Source organism: Mesocricetus auratus, unplaced genomic scaffold (assembly GCF_017639785.1).
Source record: "Mesocricetus auratus isolate SY011 unplaced genomic scaffold, BCM_Maur_2.0 Super-Scaffold_100691, whole genome shotgun sequence".
NCBI classification, from domain to species: domain Eukaryota; kingdom Metazoa; phylum Chordata; class Mammalia; order Rodentia; family Cricetidae; genus Mesocricetus; species Mesocricetus auratus.
The window spans coordinates 25,906,116-25,927,013 of NW_024429267.1; the positions used below are offsets into that span (position 1 = coordinate 25,906,116).

The following is a 20,898-nucleotide window of genomic DNA, read 5'->3' on the forward strand; positions in this document are numbered from 1 at the left end:
GCCTCTCTTTCCTTTCTCCTGCTGCTCCTGTCTCCAGAGGTGGTCTCCCTCCTCCCCTTTCCCTTTTTAATGGTCCTTTTCCCCTACTAAAATCCCCCTCCACTTGAAATCTGTTGTATGGTGCCTTTCTTTCTGGAGCTGCCTTTTAAAATTACAACAGGGATAACCTGTGACCTGTCTTCACACCCCTATTGTGATGGTTGACTGGCTTCTTGTTATATTCTGTGCACCCTGGAATCTCCAGAAAGCTCTGAGTCCTGAAATGTCTATATCCTAATTTAAATCCTGAAAATATTAATTTCACTTTGCCTGTCTTGCAGATTCCATTGTGATTGGATTCTGGGTTGGTCTTGCGGTCTTTGTGATTTTCATGTTTTTTGTGCTGACTTTGCTGACGAAGACAGGTGCCCCACACCAAGAGTAAGTCTGGACTTGCTGTGTGTTTCACATAGAACTAGACTGGGAACCAGGGATGGGGAGGTGGGAGGGGCACGGATTGCTACCCAGATCTAGGTGCTGTCTAGGTCAGATCATACTTTCTCCCTTCTGCCTCTTGCAGCCCTTAGAAAATCAGACTTCTTGGTCCTGCCCTTCCATCTTCAGCTCATCCCAGATTTGACTTTTATATTGAAGTTAAGATGTATTTTCTCCCTTTTCCGGAAAGGATATCTATGGAAGAAATTGGCTGCAAACGCTGGTGTGTTTACAGAAGTTAACCCAGCAGCAGCATTCCCCTGCCTGGGTCTCACTGTTTGGTCTCTCCTGCCTGTTGTGGGTTCTCACTTCTATACTTCAACTATAACAAAGATTCCCAGAGAAAGGGAACTGTGCGGCCCAGAACTCAGTTCGCTTGAGACTTCAGGAACTAGAGAAATCCTTTAAATACAAAAGGGCAAATGCTGTTATTTTAAAATATAAGCTGACATATGCAGGAAAATTCTTTTAAAAGCCACTAGAAATATTCTCATTTTCCTTCTCTTCCTCCTTACCCTCTCCATTTTCTTCATGCTCTTTCCTCTCAAAAACAAAACAAAACAAAACAAAAAAACGCACACACAATTGCTTTTCATAGCATTGTTCTAGGAAATCCAAACATATGGTGTGTTTGTAATAGGAAGAAAAGACACAGTTAAAACAAACAAACAAACCAAACAACAACAATGCAGAGATGGATGAGTAGTTATGATCTTTGACTGCTCTTCCAGAAGACTCTGGTTTTATTGCCAGCACCCACGTGGCAGCTCATAACTATCTGTAACTCTAGTTCCAGGGAATCTGATGCTTTCTTCTGGCTTCATTTGGCACCAGGCATGCAGGTGGTATTACATACAAGCAGGCAAGCCATTGTACATAAACCTACCTAGGCCACGATAGCTAACTATTTGGGCAAACACTACTCTAGGTGTTTCTGTCCACATATTTTTATAGATGAAGTTAATACTGGAATCATTCACTCAGCTGAGCGCCTCTCTAGAATAACACTGACATCCAAAACAAGAATTCTTCCCTGAGTCTACAGCCTTTGGAGCTTACAGAATATGACAGAGCCAATTCTGGAATGAAATTTCTCTACACACACACACACACACACACACACACACACACACACCACACACACGGAGTAGAAGACAAGGGGAGAGACTGGGAAGAAAGAAGGAAAGAGAAGAGGGTGAGACGGAGGAGGGAAGGGAGAGGGCCAGAGGGAGAAGGGGCAGGTTTCTCTGGCAAACCCTGTCTAGTCTACTTTCTAAAGAAGTCATTCTGAACTGTGCTCAGAGACCAGGCTTCACTGGGACCCTACACGCCTCTAACAAAGTGAAGGGGACTGTCCTTCACTCTCCGGAAATAGTGAAGCAACCCAGAGTTACCGTTTAAGCACTTCTTCACAAAGTCTGGGGCCATGTTAAGACGCGGCACTGGACGGACTCATTGGGCTAACCTGGGTTATGGGACGTCAGAGCCGCTGGGATGTCAGTCAAGGGAGGATGACTCTTCCTCAAGTGACATGACAGGTTGACAAAGGACAGACAGAGGCTTCTCCATTATAGCAGCGGGTCACAACCCCCTTTTACAGATAATTTCCCCCATGGAGTATTTATATCAGGAATCATAACAGTAGTAAAATGACAGTTATGAAGTAGTGCTAAAATAATTTTGTGGTTGAGAAGGTCGCTCCAACATGAGGAACTGTAGTTAAGGGTCTCAGCGTTAGGAAGGTTGAGAACCTCTGCTTGAGAGCATTGCAGTCCCCACCCCCTCCTCGTTGTTGTGACGACATACAGGGGACTCTGACCTTTCTGTCCTCTAGCTAGGAAGCAATGCCCATCCTTTCCTCCTGCCACTCATTGGTCAGAGCCAGCTGTGCCCACCTGCTGCCTTGGCAGGGAATGGTGCTGAGCTTCCTGTCTAGAAGAGGAGAGCCAGGTACCTGTGGGCATGAGGAAAGAAAGGCTTGGAGGGAGAGATCCCAGTATAAAGCTGATATCCTCTTTTGTAAAAGCTTTTAGGCCCTAGAAGTAGCTTTGATGGTGATAATTTCCCCCATGGGGTATTTTTCATGTTAGCAGGGAGGCTCTTACTTGGATGTTGTCGAGACAGTGAAAAGTCATTTTGTCCTACTTGTCAGCTGGGAGCCTGAGTGGTATCTTGGAGCATTATAGCCCATTATCACACGGCTGTCAGAGGGTTAGGGTTAGAGAGGTCTTAGATTCATTTTTATGTGGGATATTTTGGACTTCTTGAAAAAAAAAATCCAAGCCTCAGACATCCACCATAAACGGCCTCCTTTTGTAGCCGTTGCTAAATGGCCCATATCCTGGTAGAGGTAGCTTTTATTTAAGGGTGAATACAGGCTTGTTCATGATCTTATGAAACTGGCAATGACATTTTCTCTCAAACTGTAATTTAGCAGAATATGGCTAAATCACTACAGAATGGGGTGTGTAACAAGAACAGACAGCATGAAAATGTCAGCGCTGGGAGTCACTGGTGCTGACCGCAGTCCAGACTAGCTGGCCGTGTGCAGACACAGTGAGTGGTTGCTAAGGAACCCCAGGATCTCAAGATACCAATGACTGCTGTCAGCAGGTAGGAAACCTGTGTTGGGTCCAACCTAGACACCCTTACTGAGTTGCCTTTGTTTTACCATCAATTAGGAGGTTTTACTAAGTGGGTAGTTACTGCTTGCCCAGGGCCATGCTCAGAGGAATTCTAAAGGTAGACTTTCCCCTGCACACACAGCCTGACATCTCCCTGCTACTCAGCAAAAGGTGTTCATAGAAGGGCTTCCACAGGAGTGTGTGCTTGGCACCCCATCAGGCTGATTTACACCGTGTTTAAATTCTGGGTGCAGGCTGTGTCTGCATGAGTGGTGATGGTTATTTTCTCACAGCATTTCATTCTCAGGAGGATGTTTCTCAGCTTGTAACAGGCTTGTAAAAGCCCCAGGGAAGTGACTGCTGGAAATTGCAGGTGTCACCATTCCGTTCAGCCCACCTCCTCCTTCCCTGAGGAGATGAGGAGGGTAATTGATGTGTGGTGGGTCAGGTCAGTTGCAAGCATTTCATTTGTAAGAAATTGTTAGGGCTAACTCAGGGCATTACCTGTGTTGTTCTCTGCAGCTAGAGCGGTGTATGTGGGATCCATCTTCCTGACTTTATTTGGGTTTCTGTCACAAAAAGACAAATCTGGAGATGGCCGTGTGTCTCATAGCAGTCAGGGTTTCAGACAAGCCTGTAGATACAGTGTTGTGTTCAGTGTTTCATACAGCATCCATTGAGGCTATGTCTTGCAAAGTCCTCTGAAGGACACAAACATTTAGCAATGTGTAAAAACAAAAACAAAAACAAAAACAAAAAAAACAAAACCAGAGGCAAATGGCTCCACAGAAGACAGGAAAACAACCTGTGGGAGACCAAAAAAAAGATGGCAGGAGAGGGGCTTGTAGACAGATGACTTCCTGTTGAGTCTTGGCATAGAGGCAAAGACCACATCGGCACAGAGGCCTGCTGGACATTACAAACAGAGGCATAAAGAGGGTAATCAGGTCCACCGTAGCTATACTGTAGAGTGAGTGAGAGATTGGTGAGAGAGAGGACATGGGAAGGGATGAGGGAGTGAGAAGGGTTAGGAAGATCAGGCAGAGGGTGGTGAGGAGTTGAAAGTGTGTGAGCAGCATGGGGGGAGGCATGATGAGTAAGGGCAGTCGCCGCATGGGTTAGAGAACTGTACAGGACCTCCTGGGAGGAGCTGTCTATACCGGTGCTGATAATCCCATAGGCCTGGAGAATATAATGAGAAAAGCCAAGGCTCAGAACAGTAGGCTCTAGCCAGGGAAACGGGATGTTGGAGATGATTATTGAACTCCAAATTAAAAATAATGAATACACATTCCATCTGGGTGGGGGTGGTGAACACCTTTAATCCCAGCACTCAGGAGGTAGAGGCAGGCGGATTTCTGTGAGTTCGAGGCCAGTCTAGTCTACAGAGTGAGTGCCAGGACAGCCAAGGCTACACAGAGAAACCCTGTCTTGAAAAACCAAAAAGGAAAGGAAAGGAAGGAAGGGAGGGAGGGAGGGAGGGAGGGAGGGAGGGAGGGAGAAAAAGAAAGGAAAGAACGCAGACTCTCAAAACAGTGAGAAAATGGGTCCAGGTTTCTAGCAAAATAGTCTTTATTTCTCATACCTTAGGATGCTTTGGGAAGACTTTTAACACTCCAGCCAGATCTTGGTTTCAGAACAACAGTGCAGTCTGGGTATGAACTGCCACAAATGAGGAACTGGGATTCCTGGGGATAATATTTTCTGGAAGTGTTCTTTGAATGCTCTCTTTTCACAGTGGTACGGCTATCAGTCCACACTTTCAAGGTTCCATTTCTGAGCCTTGTAATTTTCTATTTTCACAGGTATAGCTAGAGCTGTGGAAGAGTTGGCTGGTTTTAAACTTCTTTTTAACTGCTACTATAGATGTTGTGAGCTTTAGTTTTCCCTAGGACCTCCCAAGTTTAAGAGGTTAAAGTTGCAGCTAGGTCATGAGAAAGTATAACCTATGGAGTGGTACCCAGGCCATCATAGGCACACATTTTATGACTCTAGTGTGTATTTTGTTCCTGAACACTGAAGGCAGGGTGCAGCTGCAAGCTCCCCATTGCCTATTAGAGGGAATCTTTTGATAGTCACTGCATTGATTATGTAAGAGTATTCACAGGTATGACTCAACAATGACCAAGCTACTTTTAAGATTAGTACCTTCTAGCATGCCAGTGTCAATTGTGACCTGTAGGTTGTATGTTGCTGAGGATAGCTATGTGTGTGGCCCACAAGATCATAAACTTACTTAAAACATGTTTTTTGTAACTTGAGGTTTGTAATTAAAATTTATTTGTATGTATGTGTGTATCTGTATGCCCTATATGTACAGGTGCCCACAGAGGCCAGAAGAGGGTGCCAGACCCTTGGATCTGGAGTAACAGGTAGTCCTAAGCACCCAGGCTCTCGGGAAGAACAGTCAGTGCTTGCTCTTGGCTGCTGAGCATGCCCTTATTTCCAGCCTGTAGGATCTGGGGAAGAGGCATCTTGCCAAGCCAAGATTTGCTTTAATTTCAGATCTCTTCCTAACTGATGTGTTCATTCATTCACTCAGCCAACAAAAACATGCTGAGCAACTAGTATACACCTACTGCTGTTTTTGGAACTGGGGGTGTGGTGGGCAAGAAGCATCCAATGCCTGCCCTGGAGAGCTTACAACCTAAAGGAGGTGACAGAGAGGTAGAAACAGGCATAACACAGAGGAAGATGAGTGAGGAGAAGCTCAGTGTCTCTGTAGAGCAACTACCCCAGGTCATAAGAATCGGAAAAGGTTTCCTGCAGAGATGGATCCTAGATGATTCAGGAGGGGCTGAGAGGAAGGAGGCAACTTGACAGTTACTGATAGGGCAGGAAGTGCTAGAGGCCTGTGATTTTGAACATCACTATAGTAATGATCGTTGGGGATTCTATGAAAATGCAGATTACGACTATCTCCAGAGATCCTAAAGGTTTGCAAGACAGGACTTTGTTTATCAGAAGCACCTAAACTGACTTTGATGTAAGGCTTGGAGACAGCCTAGTTGCTCAAGTGATAGCCACACAAGTTTGAGGACCTGATTTTTGATCCCTAGAACCCACATAAAAACTGTGTGTGACTGTAATCCCAGCACTGGGAAGGTGGAGGCAGGAGGATGCCTTGGTTCTTGATGGCTAGCCACTCTAAACTGACTCAGTCAGCTGCAGATTCAGTGAGAGCCCCTGCCTCATAAAAGTCTGAAACAAAACAGAGAACAAAACTAAGGTGTAGAGACAATCAAAGACACTGAATATCAACTTCAGTTCTCCACATGTACCTGTACACACATTCATACACAAACACACACATAACTACCACATATACATAAGCACAAAATAAAGATTAAAACTTGACTTAAGGAGAGCTAAGAATCCCTGGAGATCCCTGGAGTGCTTACAGCATGCTGGGGAGTCCTGCACCTTCTCTATCCTTGGGAAAATCCAGGGGTTTTCATCCCAAGGTTTCTGCCTTGGAGTCCTGTGTTTAGAAGCGATGCATCTCACTGCTGGTGCTGGTCTGCACATCCTTAAGGGACACCCAGTAGTTGCTTCATGGGACTCTCCTGGCCTGCCCTCCATGCAGGGCACCATGAACCTGTAGGCAGGCAGACTGAAGATCTGTATGTGTCCTCTGCTCTTGTCTTTACAGCAATGTGGAGTCATCGGAGAAGCGGTTCCGGATGAACAGCTTCGTGTCAGACTGTGGGAAACCACTGGAGTCAGATAAGGTGTTTTCTCGTCAGGGCCATGAGGAGGCTAGGTCCCTCTTCCACTGTTACATCAATGAAGTGGAACACTTGGACAGGGTCAAAGTCTGCCACCAAACAACAGCCATCGACAGTGATGTCCAGCTCCAGGAAGCCATCAGAAGCAGTGGGAGGTCTGAGGAGGAGCTGAGCAGGTTTATGAAGTTTGACATCCCCAACTTTGTGAACACAGACCAGAACTCCTTTGGGGAGGATGATCTTCTGATTTCGGAACCAGCCGTTCTTCTAGAAAATAAGCCGGTTTCCCAGACCTCACGTATAGACCTGGACTGAGAAACGCTTGTGGGCGCTTTCCTGAGGATATGTTCTGTCTCTGGATAGCTAGATACACGCGCCCCCCCAACCCCACACAGGCATGCTCGTGTGTGTGTGTGTGTGTGTGTGTGTGTGTGTGTGTGTGTGTGTGTGTGTGTGTGTGTGGAGGGGAGGGGAGGGAGAGAGGACAATGTTTAAAGTTGAAGACCTAGACTAGGGCTAGCACTTAGTGATAAAGGTATAAAGGTATAGAGTTTGGAGATGGAAGGCACCACTTTTTTTTCTTTTGCGGGGTGGGGTGGTAGTGATTTTTTTCTTTTTGGATTAAGAACCACACTTACAGTATTAAAGCTTCTTTATTGAAAAACAATTGGCTACATATGCAATTGAGCTCCCCTGGGGTGAGGCTTAGGTCACTGCATCCTGATCTAGCCCTTGCCACCATTCTCTGCCTGTGACAAGCTGCTTTACCTGTCTGGACTGCCATGGCTTTAAAGGTAAGGTGGCATGTCTGGAATGACTGACCCATCCCAGCTCTAGTATTCTGTGACTTTCAAACTTAGCATCCAAGACAAGCTAACGTGTACATGAACAGTAGAAGATAGAACATGGCGTCCTGGCTCTGATCGCAGGCTCTCCAGGCCTTGCTACCCTCCCCCCACTGAGTCCTTCACTAAGTCATATTTAGTTAGGGGGACCTTTACCAGGATAACCAGGAGACTCTCACACTGGAACAGTGTTTCTGCTGAGTCATGCTGAGGAGTTCCTCAGGGAACTCCATCCATCTGTGCTCTAACCCTGGGACAGCTCTGACCCCAGTGAGTACCAGGCTGAAGTATTTCACAAGCACTTGAGCTCTCAAAAAATGGTAGGGCAGATTGTCATCTGGCTGATGTGGTCCCTTCTGGGTTTCTCTGTTTGCATCCCCGTGGTCATGCTGCTGAACTATTGGGCTTCAGAATAAGATACTATTTGCCATGCTGTCAGTGTGCTTGGCCGGTGAGTAGGCGTTGACTGCCTGGCTTGGAGCTGAGATGGCCGGTGGGTTGTTTGTACCACACAACATGTTGAGAATGTTAATGTGAGCAACATGATGTTCATTTCGCAAAGGAGTCAACCTTACTCTGCTGATGTTGGAAACAACTCAGTTTTGCACACAGTGAGTTGTATGCATGGCCAGCTGCTAATCCCTGGGTAACCTCATCTTTATGAGTTTGTCCTCCATTTGTCTTGTTTAAGTTGCAAAATAAATGCATTTATTGCACGGGAACTTTCTCTGGTTTGATTTTTACACAGGCAAGTTTTCATTTCTCTAAAACGCTATCCCATGTTTTCAGTGTCTCTTGGTTTCTGAGAGTGTGTGCTGGCAATGTCGTCTTAGGGGTCCTAGACTCAGACATACAGAAGCTTGGTTTGGGAATGATTCCACCCAAGTAAATTCCTTTTCCAAAATGTCTTTGAAGGGAAGTTCAGTTCTTTAAGAGACCAACACCAAGTAGAACAAATCAAGGGCTGTTTAGTATAATATAATTAAAGTCACTTTAAAGAAACCTTACAGATACATGCTACCTTCATGTATATTTTTATGCAATACAATGAGATTGATCTTATTAACTTAACTTGCAAGAGTAGTAACAATTTATTCAATTAAATCTTCAATTTGTTCAATTAATTAAATCATGGGCTACTACTTTTTTTTCCAGACAGGGTTTCTCTGTAGCTTTGGAGGTTGTCCTGGAACTCATTCAGTAAAGCAGGCTGGCCTCAAACTCACAGAGATCTGCCGCCTGTCTCTGCCCTCCTGTGTGCTGAAACTAAAGGTGTGCACCACCACCACCTGACAGGCTACTTCTTAATAATGATTAAAAGGTATCTGAGATCATATTGTGAAGCTTTTTAGCCAGATGAGGACTTGGAGTACTAAACAGTTGAAGGAATGTAATTGATAGCATCACAATTTTAAGTACTAAATGTTAAGAACCATGAAAAGCCCAAGACTTTACAACTTCTTACAAGTTAGTTGCAACCTCATGGATGCTTCCTGAAGATACAAGATTTCTGAGCAAGACCAAGAACTTCATTTCAACCCAGCAAACTACAGGAGAATCACAAAGATGTTGATTTGTGAGTTAATTTTTCACTGCTGTTATAATAAATCAGGGTGGACATTGGCTTAAGGCAACACAAACTTATTTTCTTTCCATCATAGCATACAAATCTAAAATCAGCCCCAGACAGCTAAAAACAAAGTATTAACAGTGCCGTGTTTCACCTAGAAAAGTTGTGGTTTGGACTTGGAATGTCCTCCAAGGTCTTATGCACAGCACAGCAATGACCAGAGGTGGGATTCTTGGAGGTGACTGGATCATGAGAGCTATGAGCTCATTAATAGATTAATGGGTTCCTAGTTTAATGACCTGATGGAGGTGATGGAAACTTAGGAGGTAGAGAACCTAGTTGTTAGTAGACTTTGGAAACCTGGGTCTTGTTGCTGGCCTTTCTGTTCCATGGCCACCATGAGGTGAGTAGCCTCCTCTACCATACACTCTTGCTGTCATGATGTACCCAGAAAGGATGGAAGCGGACCTATGGATTGAGGCCTCTGAAACCATGAGTCAAAATATACTTTCAATTTCTTTCAGGTATTTTGCACAGCAAGGGAAAGTGGCTAACATAGGAGGCTTGGGGAAGAATCCATTATTTTGCCTTCATCAATTTCTACAGGTAGCTTAATCTTTGGCTCATGATCTCTTGTTACTATGACATCTTTCACCATCTCTGTCTCTGACTGCCCTGTTTTCCTCTGACAAGGGATCTGGTTTACTTCCATTGGATTACCAAGGATAACCAATTCCAAGTCTCCCCTTCTTGATCTAGCTTGCTGAAGTCGCTTTTGCTATGAAGAATAACACAGGACCAGTTTCCTGAGATGAGGATGTGGATGTGTTGAGAGCCAGTAGCATTTCCTGCCTTCTTTGACAGTTCACCTTCATGTAAAACATAGTTCTCACAATGGTAGAGTTTCAATCCCTAACAGTATCTACTCCAAGATGCATATTTTCATTATTTTAACCATCTCAGCCCCTGTCAGTCCTGGGTAAACCAGAAAATATTTTTTGGTCCCTTGGTGTGAAAATAAAATTTCTGTTCATGGATCACAGGTCCCAATAAATTTCAAAACTCAGGGGAGACAATTCCACTAAGATTCAATGTAGTTTGACTATATATTCTCTCATCTAAGAAGCTCAGCCTGATGTTAAACTTCCAAGATCAGACTAGATGGGGGCACACTCATCAATAGACTGTAACATATTCTGAGCCTAAAACTCTACGTTTGGAATGGTTCTTGTCCTTTGATCAGAGAATACGGCATTAGCAGAGTATTTACCAGCCTGTTTCTTTGTGAATAATTTTACCTTGTTCTCTCTTTTCCACTTTAGCTTATCCAGGCAGTCAATTTCCTGCATAATGTTAGGGCATTTAACATATTTGAAATTGTTTAGCTCATTGCTCAAGGACAGAGAAGGATCACAATGCTACTTCTTAAAATTTAAGATACCATATAGAAGGAAGGTGGAGGCAACGAGGGCTTTGCTGAGGCCCATTAGAAGGTTCTTCCCTCCTGGCAAAGCATCACTGGTCTGACACATTCATACCTATTTTTCTTGCTAACATTGCTTTTGGTCAGAAGAACGGGATCTGAATTGTTTCTCAGGCCCTGAATGGAGACATGATTTTATGAACCACCATGGAGATTATAAGAATACTATTGGACAAGAGGTTTTCTGGTAAAGAGCAAAGATGTTCATTGTCCCTTCCTTTGGATTCACTCCAAAAGAGGCCATCAGTCATCAGGATGGAAAAAAATGTCCCACAAGAAGCTGTCTGTTACAAAAACTTAAAAGAAATAGTAGACAGCCTACCTAAATATGAAGGCTGGCAGTGGTCTCCTGGACCCTTGCAGCGTATTAATCCTTAAGTGACAATGACATGGTAACATGCTATCCCTAAACCTCTTCAATTTGCTACCAGCCGTTTTTGATCCATGTTTCAGCCAAACTAACTATTAGGAGCCCTTTCTAATTCCTTGAAATATAGTAGCTCATCTAATCCAGTGCTGGGATTAGAACCCAGGTCTTTGTGCATACTAGATAAGCACTCTTGACACAGCTACACCCCCAGTCTGATGGGTTCTTTATTCAGATCTTTGCTTTTGTGGATGTGTATTAGTATTAGTATGCTTGGTCTGATTCAACTTAATGTTCCTTCATATGCGTTTTTACATCAATCCCATGGATTCTACTTGTATAAACGGGAAACCTATACCTCTTTGTGGGTTACAGTTCATATCTCACCTTTGGGAGCTTGTTGGAACTCAGGTACACATACAGATATAGAAGCAACCAGGGTTGGTGGCTCTCCGCCTCAAGGTAAACCAGCATTGTCTTGCTTCCCACCTGTCATAGGATAGGCCATTAATTTCAGTCGATGAGGGGTAACCCTCTCTGGTGGTGAAAAGCTGCTACTGCTGCTTCTGAACAGAGCTCACCAAGCTGGGCATGTATGTAGTTAGTTCAGTTAAGCGAGTGCTTGACAGCATGCTCACAGGGTTCAAATCCCAGCACTGGACTAGATGAGATCCTATCTCAAAACTAAACCACCACCAGCAGCAGCACAGTTGGAAACAAAAAGCACTCACTGGAAACCCACTTAGGGGATACACACTTGCCACCTAGCCGTGAGGAGACTGAGGCAGGAGGATCTCAAGTTTGAGTTAAACCTGGCCCACAAAACAAAAAGCAGCACTTAACTGGTATATATGGTGCTCTGGATTGGATTCCCTCACTGGAATTCAGCATCTCCACATCCCCAGCTCATCAGAGCCTTCGCCCATGCCATCCCAAATCATAGGGTCACATTCTTTCCCAAGCAGAGCCTCCATCCTGTTATTAAAAAATTGCGTTCTATGCTCTTCACTGCTCGCTCACTCTCTTAAGCCATCTTAGCCTCTAAACGCAGCTGTACCAATGAAGGCAGGAGGCCTCCACCTTTGTTTCCGAGACGAAGCTCAGCAAGAGAACTAGACTGTTAGGGCGCACACAGTAGTGAGTAGAGCAGGGCATCCGTGGACAGACAGAGATGATGCGTTTGAACTTGGCTTACTCGTCAACACTGACCTTTTCCGAACGTTTCCCTTGAGTTTTAAAACCAGCTTTGTACTTTGAATGGCTCATATGTAGAATCAGTCAAAAGGACAGGGGTTGGGGTGGGAAGCTATGTATTCAAAGGCATGATACCAATAAACACAAAACACCTTAATAATAAAATAAATTATCTGTATTATAATTCTGAAATATCATACAAGAAAAAAATTTTTAAAAATGCAGTTTTTACTCCCCTCTCAGAAAGAAAACACATTACAAAATATTGGCCTTAAGACAATAATTACACTTCCATATTTAACAGGTACTATATACACTTCACATCCTTAGATCACAAGATCACTGGGCTCGTTTGCCTACCTCTTACGAAACATTCTATTTTGTAAGTATTACCCCAGAATTGTATTTACTGGCATATCCAGCTGGAATGTAGGCCAAACCTAAATGTGCTATTGATGTAAATTGTGTTCTAATGACTTAGTTCACAGCTTTATTTTTTTTTTTTACATTTTAAAGTGACTAAAAATTAAAATTTACTGTGCAGCTCCTATGCTGTCCTTGATGGCTGGGAGCAACCAGCGCAGACACCAAGTGTGCTGTGTCTCCATGGACAGCATGCTCTCCAGCAAGGGGCTGTAAGGCAGATGGGTGGAGACACGAAGAAAACTGGCCACATCTTTGATTTACCGCTGGGTCACACGTTCCTGATCTGCTTTTAAAAAGAGATTGTTAAATAAGCTAGAGCTATTTTTATCATATTTTTATTTTTTCTAATGGACATAATATTTCTTTTTCAATAGAAAAGGTAAAACTTCTGTTATCGTTTATAACTTTAGAGCTGCCAAAAATTAGGACTGTCAGTTACTAGATCTGACCTACAGTAATGGATACACCAAACTGTACCATTAGTTGTCACTTTCCATCAGGTCCAAAAAGCCCGTGAGAACAGAGGTCACCACTGTCATCTAAGTTACTGAAGAGGCTCTGCAGCTCAGCTGACAGCTGGTGAGACTGTCCCCAGCACAGAGGCTCACGTTCCTTTCCCCTGTTCATGAGAAAGCTGATTTTCTGTCATAGGGAAAATGAAAAGCTCATCTATAAGACATGGCTTCCCCTCCACTGCAGGTCGGGAGCGAGCCCTACTGCAGAAAGCCTTGCTAGTCTTGTCTTCTGACATTACAGAGCCTGCTCACAAGTCATCTCCAATATGATTAGGTTAGGGTTTTCAGTAAAACACACCATGACGTATGTTCTTGTCCTTGTTGGTCCGGGGCAGTTTATTCTGATGTTACACTGGTGCTGCTCACCCATGTCTGTGTGGTAGAACTTTATCTTTCAGAGGCTGTCCCGACAGTGGCACATTTCCATCTGCTTTCCAATGAGGTTCCCACTAAAACTCTGCAGTATTCACTTCATCTGCAATAGCAACTGGCACAACCACCCCCTGCCGGTGCAGCTCCCGCAGAACATCCAGGATGGAGTCCAGTTCTGTGCGGAACTTGTCCAGCTCCCGGTTCTTCAACTGCGCGAGCCTCTTCCACTTCTCAACTTCCTTGTTTTGCTCACTTTCTACCACTTGGCGTGTTTGCTGTATTATCTGGAAATATGAAGAACATTTAACAGTTTTAAAGAGCAGGACAATACTGAGTAGGTATACCCAGGGCTTCTTGTGGGAAAGTCAGATCAACCAGAAAGCTCAATGCCTCTGTGTGTGTGTGTTCAAAAGTTTATGTAAATTTCTCACTATCTGTTATGAACTGAATGTCCCAATCACCCCCCAAAACCACATGCTGTAGCTCCAACCCTTGGTGTGGCTATATTTGGAGGAAATAGGGTTGTATTGATGGGGCCCTGAGCTGATAGATTAGTGTCCTCATAAGAAGAGACACACATCAGAAAGTTTTCTTGCCTCAAGAACGCAGCTTGCATGCTAGGAGGGCAGCCTCATTAGAAACCAGATCAGCCAGCATTCTGGCTTCACCATAGTATAATCTAGGAGACCCTTGTCGTGACAGTGAGCTGACTGCCTGCTCTAGAGGAAACAGTCCTAAAACATCACATCCTCTCCCTTCAAATGCAGTAAACCTGCTCCAGTGCTAGGTATGTAATACATCAGTGACCATCTTACTAATATACATTTTATAAATATGTGAAATGATTTGAATATGGAATATTGTTCCCAGGGGAATAAACATAAAACTTATTAGGCACCCTCAGTGCTTAAGGACATGATATAAGTTTTGTTTTAAAATATAAGGAAAATCAATATTAAAGTATTTGAGATTTTAAGTCTTTTCCTTCAAAACTAATTTTAAGGAATTAAAGTCAATGGTAGTGGGGGTAGTGGTTGCTGGAGAGCTGACTCCGGTTAAGAGCACAGGCTGCTCTTCCAGAGGTCCTGGGTTCAATTCCCAGCATCCACACGGCGGCTCACAATGGTCTAAAACTGTAGTCCCATGGGATCCGATGCCTTTTCTGGAGTGCAGACATACATGTAGACAACATATCCATACACATAAACTACAGAAAGAAAAGTGCATGGGAACATGGGTAGGAGGCTTGGTAGGTAAAAGTGACAGCAGCAGTAGGTGTTTAGAGGAAAGCGCTGCAGAGCAGCCGGGCATAGAGGAAAGCGCTGCAGAGCAGCTGGGCATAGAGGAAAGTGCTGCAGAGCAGCCGTGCATAGAGGAAAGCGCTGCAGAGCAGCCGGGCATAGAGGAAAGCGCTGCAGAGCAGCTGTGCTTAGAGTAAGCACTGCAGCAGCGCACACCCTACTCCTTATTTAATTATGCACCTGCTGGAGCTCCTGCTCTCTCTGCTTGTGTCTCATTTCCATCTGCTCGATCTTCCTTTCTAAGCCCATGAAATGTTTCATCTCTGGTGTGTGGTTTTCTTTGGCTTCTTTCAATTCTTCCAAGAGCTTTGTAATCTATAGTTGAAGTAGGAATGGAAAAACCACAATCACAAGGAAACAATTATTTGCAAATAGATAATCTTGAAAAATCAAGAATATTTGTATACATTTCTCAAGTGGTACCCTGGATTCATCTAGAAATTCATAGCTTCCACTCTCGTGTCCAAGAGGTGAAGAGTCACTCTAGCTGAGCTGACCTCACAGTCTGATTGGCTCCAGATGTCTGGACCACGTCCTTCCAGGACTGTATGGGTTCAAGTGAGGTGGGCTCTTTTCTCGGTTTCAAGGTATTAGTAACTGTGTTCAGGATTAAAAGTACAGCTCAGCCATGCAGTGTTCAATGCACGGGAAGAACGCAGACATTTATCTGTAATTCTCTCATGACCCTATTTGACTTTGTAATTTTAGTACTTTGCTCTCCAGATACGGAATGGAGCAGAGGCAGGTGGAGAGGCGTCTTTCTTGGTTGACTACTCTTTTGGGACCCCAGGGTGCACAGAGTGAATGGCACCCTCATGGGCTTAATCACTGCAGCCCCTCCGTTTTCTTACCACAATGAAAATGGAGCTATTGTTACAGCACTAGGAATAACATGGAGGAGCTTTGAGAGGCTTCTTTCTATATGAGGGCTAGTGAAGCAATTAACTGCATTTTTCCATCATATAGTAAATTCTATCAGAGATCTGAGTCCACTAATTGCTATATTAAAGGCAATAGTAAGAAAATGAAGATGGATACATTAACACATTCAATCATGTTTTGTATAAAATACCCACTATCTAATAATAACAATACTACTCTTCAACCTTACCTAAATTAGTATGAAAAAAGGCGAATACAAAAGTATATTAAACCAGAGGCAACCAAACTGTTTTAAATGAGAAATATTCTGATGATATCACAGCCACCACAGAAACATGTGGTCTTGAGCTGGGGTGGTTTGCGGAGAACTTAGGGAATGCCTAACTACTGGGTATGAAGGTAGTATACACTATACAATGATTACTAAAAGTTATTTGGAAAAAAACCCAGGCATGATGATTGAACAGAAAGCTGTTGGCGTTACAATCACATACAGAATAGTCGAACATTTCAATTTCTGTAGACTTATTTTTGGGAGTGAGTCCTGAGGAATGAAATCAGGTTTGCATGGATACTGGTATATGCTGTACCTCTGAGCTACATCAGCAGCTCTGCATAAACTTTTCATGGGTGGAAAATGATTCTGTCATTCTAAGTCATTGCTGACTTCTGCAACACCTGTAGAGCATTCCTGGTCTTTTGAAGCCAACAAGTATATGAGAATTCTAACATGGCCAAGTGTCTGTAGGGTGGGAAGAAAACTCCTAAGAGGTGGGTGGCGGGATTCCGAAGGCAGATGCCACTGGCTTGAGTCTTAAAGAAGTCTTAATGGACAAACCACTGTGAATTAGTGCTAAGAACTTTCTAGATACCAGCCTCAGCTTATTACATTTATATTTGTTTACTGTGATTCCACAAAATGTAAAGGGACACAAGAGCAGGACTTTCCCAACTACTTTGTTCTCAGTATTTCTAGAACCTAGGTTTTTTTTCTGCTACTGATGGGTCCAACGCTAGCATTTCTTTCTGTGTGCTGGCTGGGAACAATGGTAAAGTTATTTCATTTTCTTGATAAAAACTTTACTTTCATAATGGAAAAAGCAGTAACTACTCCTTGGTTATGATTAGAATCAAATAATTTAATCCATGTCCTTAGCATAGTCCATTCAGACTAAACAATACATACTTGTGTCTAGAATTGTCAATCTTGTTAAATGGTGTAAGAAACAGCTAATGGAACTATATATTGGCAGAAAAAAATCTATTTAAATATACTCTTAGGAAGCTACACACGACGAGGATGGGTGGAAGCAACCCCTTAACTAAAGAATGGATAGAGAAAATGCAGTACATTTACACAATGGAGTACTACTCAGCAGAAAAAAAGCAACAGAATCTTGGAATTCGCAGGCAAATGTATGCAACTAGAAAAACCATCCTGTGTGGGGTAATCCAGTCACAAAAAGACAAAAATGGTATGTACTCACTCATATATGGATTTTAGACACAGAGCAAAGGAGTACTAGCCTACAATCTACACTGCCAGAGAAGCTGGGAAACAAGGAGGACCCTAAAAGAGACAGATATACATGGTCCCCTGGAGAAGGGGAAAGGGACAAGAGCCCTTGAGCTAATTGGGGGCATAGGGGAAGGGGAGAGGGAATTAGAAGAAAGAGAAGGGGAAAAGAGGAGGGGAGAGGAGGACAGGAGAGAGAAGGAAGATCGAGTCGGGGAAGAATAGAGGAGAGCAAGAAAAGAGATACCTTAATAGAGGGAGTCATTAAAGGTTTAAAGAGAAATCTGGCACTAGGGAAATGTCCAGAGATCTACAAGGTTGACCCCCAACTAACAATCTAAGCAATAGTCAAGAGGCTACCTTAAATGCCCTTCTCCTATAATGAGATTGATGACTACCTTAGATGCCATCCTAGAGCCTTCATCCTATGGCTGATGGAAGCAGAAGCAGACACCCACATCTAAACACTGAGCTGAACTCCTGGAACCCAGTTGCAGAAAGAGAGAAGTGATGAGCAAAGGTGTCAAGACCAGGCTGGTGAAACCCACAGAAACAGTTGACCTGAACAAGGGGGAGCTCATGGACCCCAGACTGATAGCTGGGAAACCAGCACAGGACTGTTCCAGACCCCCTGAACGAGGATGTCAGTTTGGAGGTCTGTTTAATCTATGGGTCCTCTGGCAGAGGATCAGTATTTATTCCTATATATGAATGAACTTTGGGAGCCCAATCCATATAGAGGGATACTCTCTCAGCTTAGACACACGGGGGAGGGCCTAGGCCCTGCTCCAAATGATGTGACAGACTTGGAAGATCCCCCATGGAAGGCCTCACCCTCCCTGGGGAGCAGAAAGGGGATGAGATAGAGGGTTGGTGTGGGACAGGGGAGGAGGGGAGGGAGAGGGAGCTGGGACTGACATGTAAAAGAAGCTTGTTTCTAATTTAAATTAAAAAGGGAAAACACAAATATACTATTAGGTAAAAAAGACTTAAACTTTTAAAAATCATATGCACCCACACAAAAATGACTGTACCTCTATACTGTTTGCACCCCTGCCTGTGTGAATATGAGAAGCTGGAGCAAAATACATTGTGGGGCTACAGCTGATTTTATAGCTTCTAATTTCTACCATCTAATATTAGTACTAAATCCATGTTCAGTAGGTATTAAATAGTATCAACAGAGCCTTATTTATCTTAATAGTTATTTCAATACCACAAGAGGATGTTGCACCCAGATCCTGTCAGTGGGAGTGGAGTTACAATTAATTAATTATGAGCCACCATGTGGGTGCTGGGATTTGAACTCAGGTCTGCAGGAACAGCCAGTGCTCTTAACTGCAGATCCATCCTTCTAGTCCTTGTACACTGATCTTTTTTTCCTTTGGTTTTTCAAGACAGGGTTTCTCTGTGGCTTTGGCTTTGGAGCCTGTTCTGGAACTAGCTCTTGTAGACCAGGCTGGCCTCGAACTCACAGAGATCTGCCTGCTTCTGCCTCCCAAGTGCTGGGATTAAAAGCATGCGCCACCACCACCACCACCCGCTGTATGCTGATTTTTGTGTCCTGAAATTTTTCTAATTTCCTTTAAATCACTTAGTAGTTTCTTTTTTAAATGGAGACTAGGCTTTTCAACATATGTCACACTATTTGCAAATATAGATCACTGCCTTTTTCATCTGAATGCCTTTGGTTTCTTTTGCCAAGATTATATTACTAAATAAGACAGTGACAGTGGCTATCTTTTGTTGTTGCAGACTTTAAAGGACATACTTTCATTCTACATGGGGTGTTTTATCATGTTTACTGTTTTGTATCAATCCTAACCATTCTTGAGTCTCTGGTAGGAGTTTCAGTTGATCACAGGGAATGAGCACTGTGATGTGCTCTTGAATTCAGTTTGCTAGCATTTTTGTTGAAAATTTCTGAATTTACATTCAGTACAGATACAGGTCTGCAGTTTTCATGTTTTGTCTTTGGTTTCCTGTCATGGTAATGGTAGCCTCATAACAAGTTTATCAGAGTTCTTTTCATTTCAGTTTCTTGGATTATTTAAAAAAAATAACTGGGATAATTTTTGTAATAAACTTTCTGTAGAAATCTGGGTCACTGGGTTCTAGACTTTAGACAGCAGACTGAATTACTTCTCCAATTGTATTACTATTTGTTGTTCTGCTGTATTTCCTACTTCTTGATTGAATTTTGGTATACTTGCATGTGGGATGTTATCTATTTCTTCTGGGCTTACCAGTTTTCCATGTAATTGTGCATAGCCATTTCTTATGATCCCTTGTAACTGATTCAGATCAGTAAAAATGTCTCCCTTTTTGTCTTTGATATTACTTTTCTTGGCTAGCCTAGGTAAAAGTTTTGTCTTGGTTTTGCATGTTTTCCTTCGGATGTATACATTTGCTGTACAAGCTCTCAGTGCTCTCCTGTGGTTGCAGACTCTCATGTTGTGTGTTCACTTTCACATTCCAATGTGCCATTTGGGAGAAAGTTGTTCATTTTCCACATTTTGCATATTTTCCATTGTTCTTTTTGTTTTAAAGCGTATCTTTGCTTAGTATATTTGATTATTTTTGTTCTTTCAGCAATCATGCTGTTCTCTTTCTGCCTGTAAGAGTTCACCAGAAATATGGACTCTTATCTACTAGGCCTCCTTTTAAATGTAATTTGATGCTTTCCTCCTAGAGAATTCAGAATTTTAGAATTTCCTGCCTTGCACTTTTTTTGGCGGGGGAGGTTTGGAGACAGGGTTTCTCTGTGACTTTGGAGGCTGTCCTGGAACTAGCTCTTGTAGATCAGGCTGGTCTTGAACTCACAGAAATCCGCTTGCCTCTGCCTCCTGAGTGCTGGGACTAAAAGCGTGTGCCACCACCTCCCGGCTCCTGCCTTGCACTTTTAATACACCAACTGTAATGTGTCCCAGTGATGGTCTCTGTTATTGAATTTAATTGGGGTCCTTTGAACTTATATAGGAATGTTCATTCTCTTGGAAGATTTGGGACACAGTTGAATATTTTGTCAAATGGACTTTCAATGCCTCTGTCTTTTTCTTCTCTTACAATTCCCACCATGCAAACATTGGTTTACTTAATGGTGCCCCTGGCTTCATAGACTTCCTCCTCTTTCATTTGCGGTCTCTATTTCTTTGACAAATTTTCATTTACAATTGGAACTGTTCTCACTTTTGATCTGATTTCTTATATTCTCTTACATGAATTTCCTTACAATCATTAGTTTGAATTCTTTCTCAGACATTTCATAAATTTCCTTCAAAATGGGGTTTCTGGAGAATTAGTTTCTTTAGAGGTATACAATTTCATGTTTCTTTTGTGCTAGAATTGATGGTGCTGTACCTACTGTAGCTGTTTACCCCAATTTTGGAAGTAGTTTTTAATAGGGAAGTTTTTTCCTTTTTTTTCTCAGATATGACATAAAGTGTCAGTAGGGTAGATGCTTTGGTTTCTGTTGTAGATGAGCTTACAGTGCAGTCTCTGAGATGTCCTTGGCAGTGACAGTGTCAGCATTGTCCATGAACACCTCCACAGTCTAGAATACAGACTCATGAAAGGAGTTGTAATTATTGACAGATATGAA

At 43.1% G+C, this 20,898-nt stretch overlaps 2 protein-coding genes across 11 annotated transcripts in view; one reads left to right on the forward strand and one right to left on the reverse strand.

Moving 5' to 3' along the window:
• Mrap2 (melanocortin 2 receptor accessory protein 2) overlaps positions 1 to 8,393 on the forward strand; it is a 34,352-nt gene extending 25,959 nt beyond the window's left edge. For all 9 annotated transcript variants that reach the window (XM_013116051.3, XM_040740045.1, XM_040740046.1 and 6 more), the window contains 2 exons: positions 321 to 420; positions 6,751 to 8,393. In XM_013116051.3, the coding sequence (XP_012971505.1) occupies positions 321 to 420; positions 6,751 to 7,141 (491 nt within the window). In that variant the 3' untranslated portion in view covers positions 7,142 to 8,393. The remainder of the gene's footprint in view (positions 1 to 320; positions 421 to 6,750) is intronic.
• A 4,049-nt stretch (positions 8,394 to 12,442) lies between these two features.
• The window catches only part of Cep162 (centrosomal protein 162), a 64,915-nt gene continuing 56,459 nt past the window's right edge, over positions 12,443 to 20,898 (reverse strand). The window contains exons 26-28 of one of the 2 annotated variants that reach the window (XR_005874802.1): positions 15,080 to 15,214; positions 13,525 to 13,882; positions 12,443 to 12,994 (exon numbers count right to left, since the gene is read on the reverse strand). Coding sequence is in view for 1 of the 2 variants with exons in the window: in XM_005073664.4 (XP_005073721.1) it covers positions 13,676 to 13,882; positions 15,080 to 15,214 (342 nt within the window). In the remaining variant the exon portion in view is untranslated. Of the gene's footprint in view, positions 13,883 to 15,079; positions 15,215 to 20,898 lie in introns of both variants that reach the window. The other variant, XM_005073664.4, reaches the window with a different exon arrangement.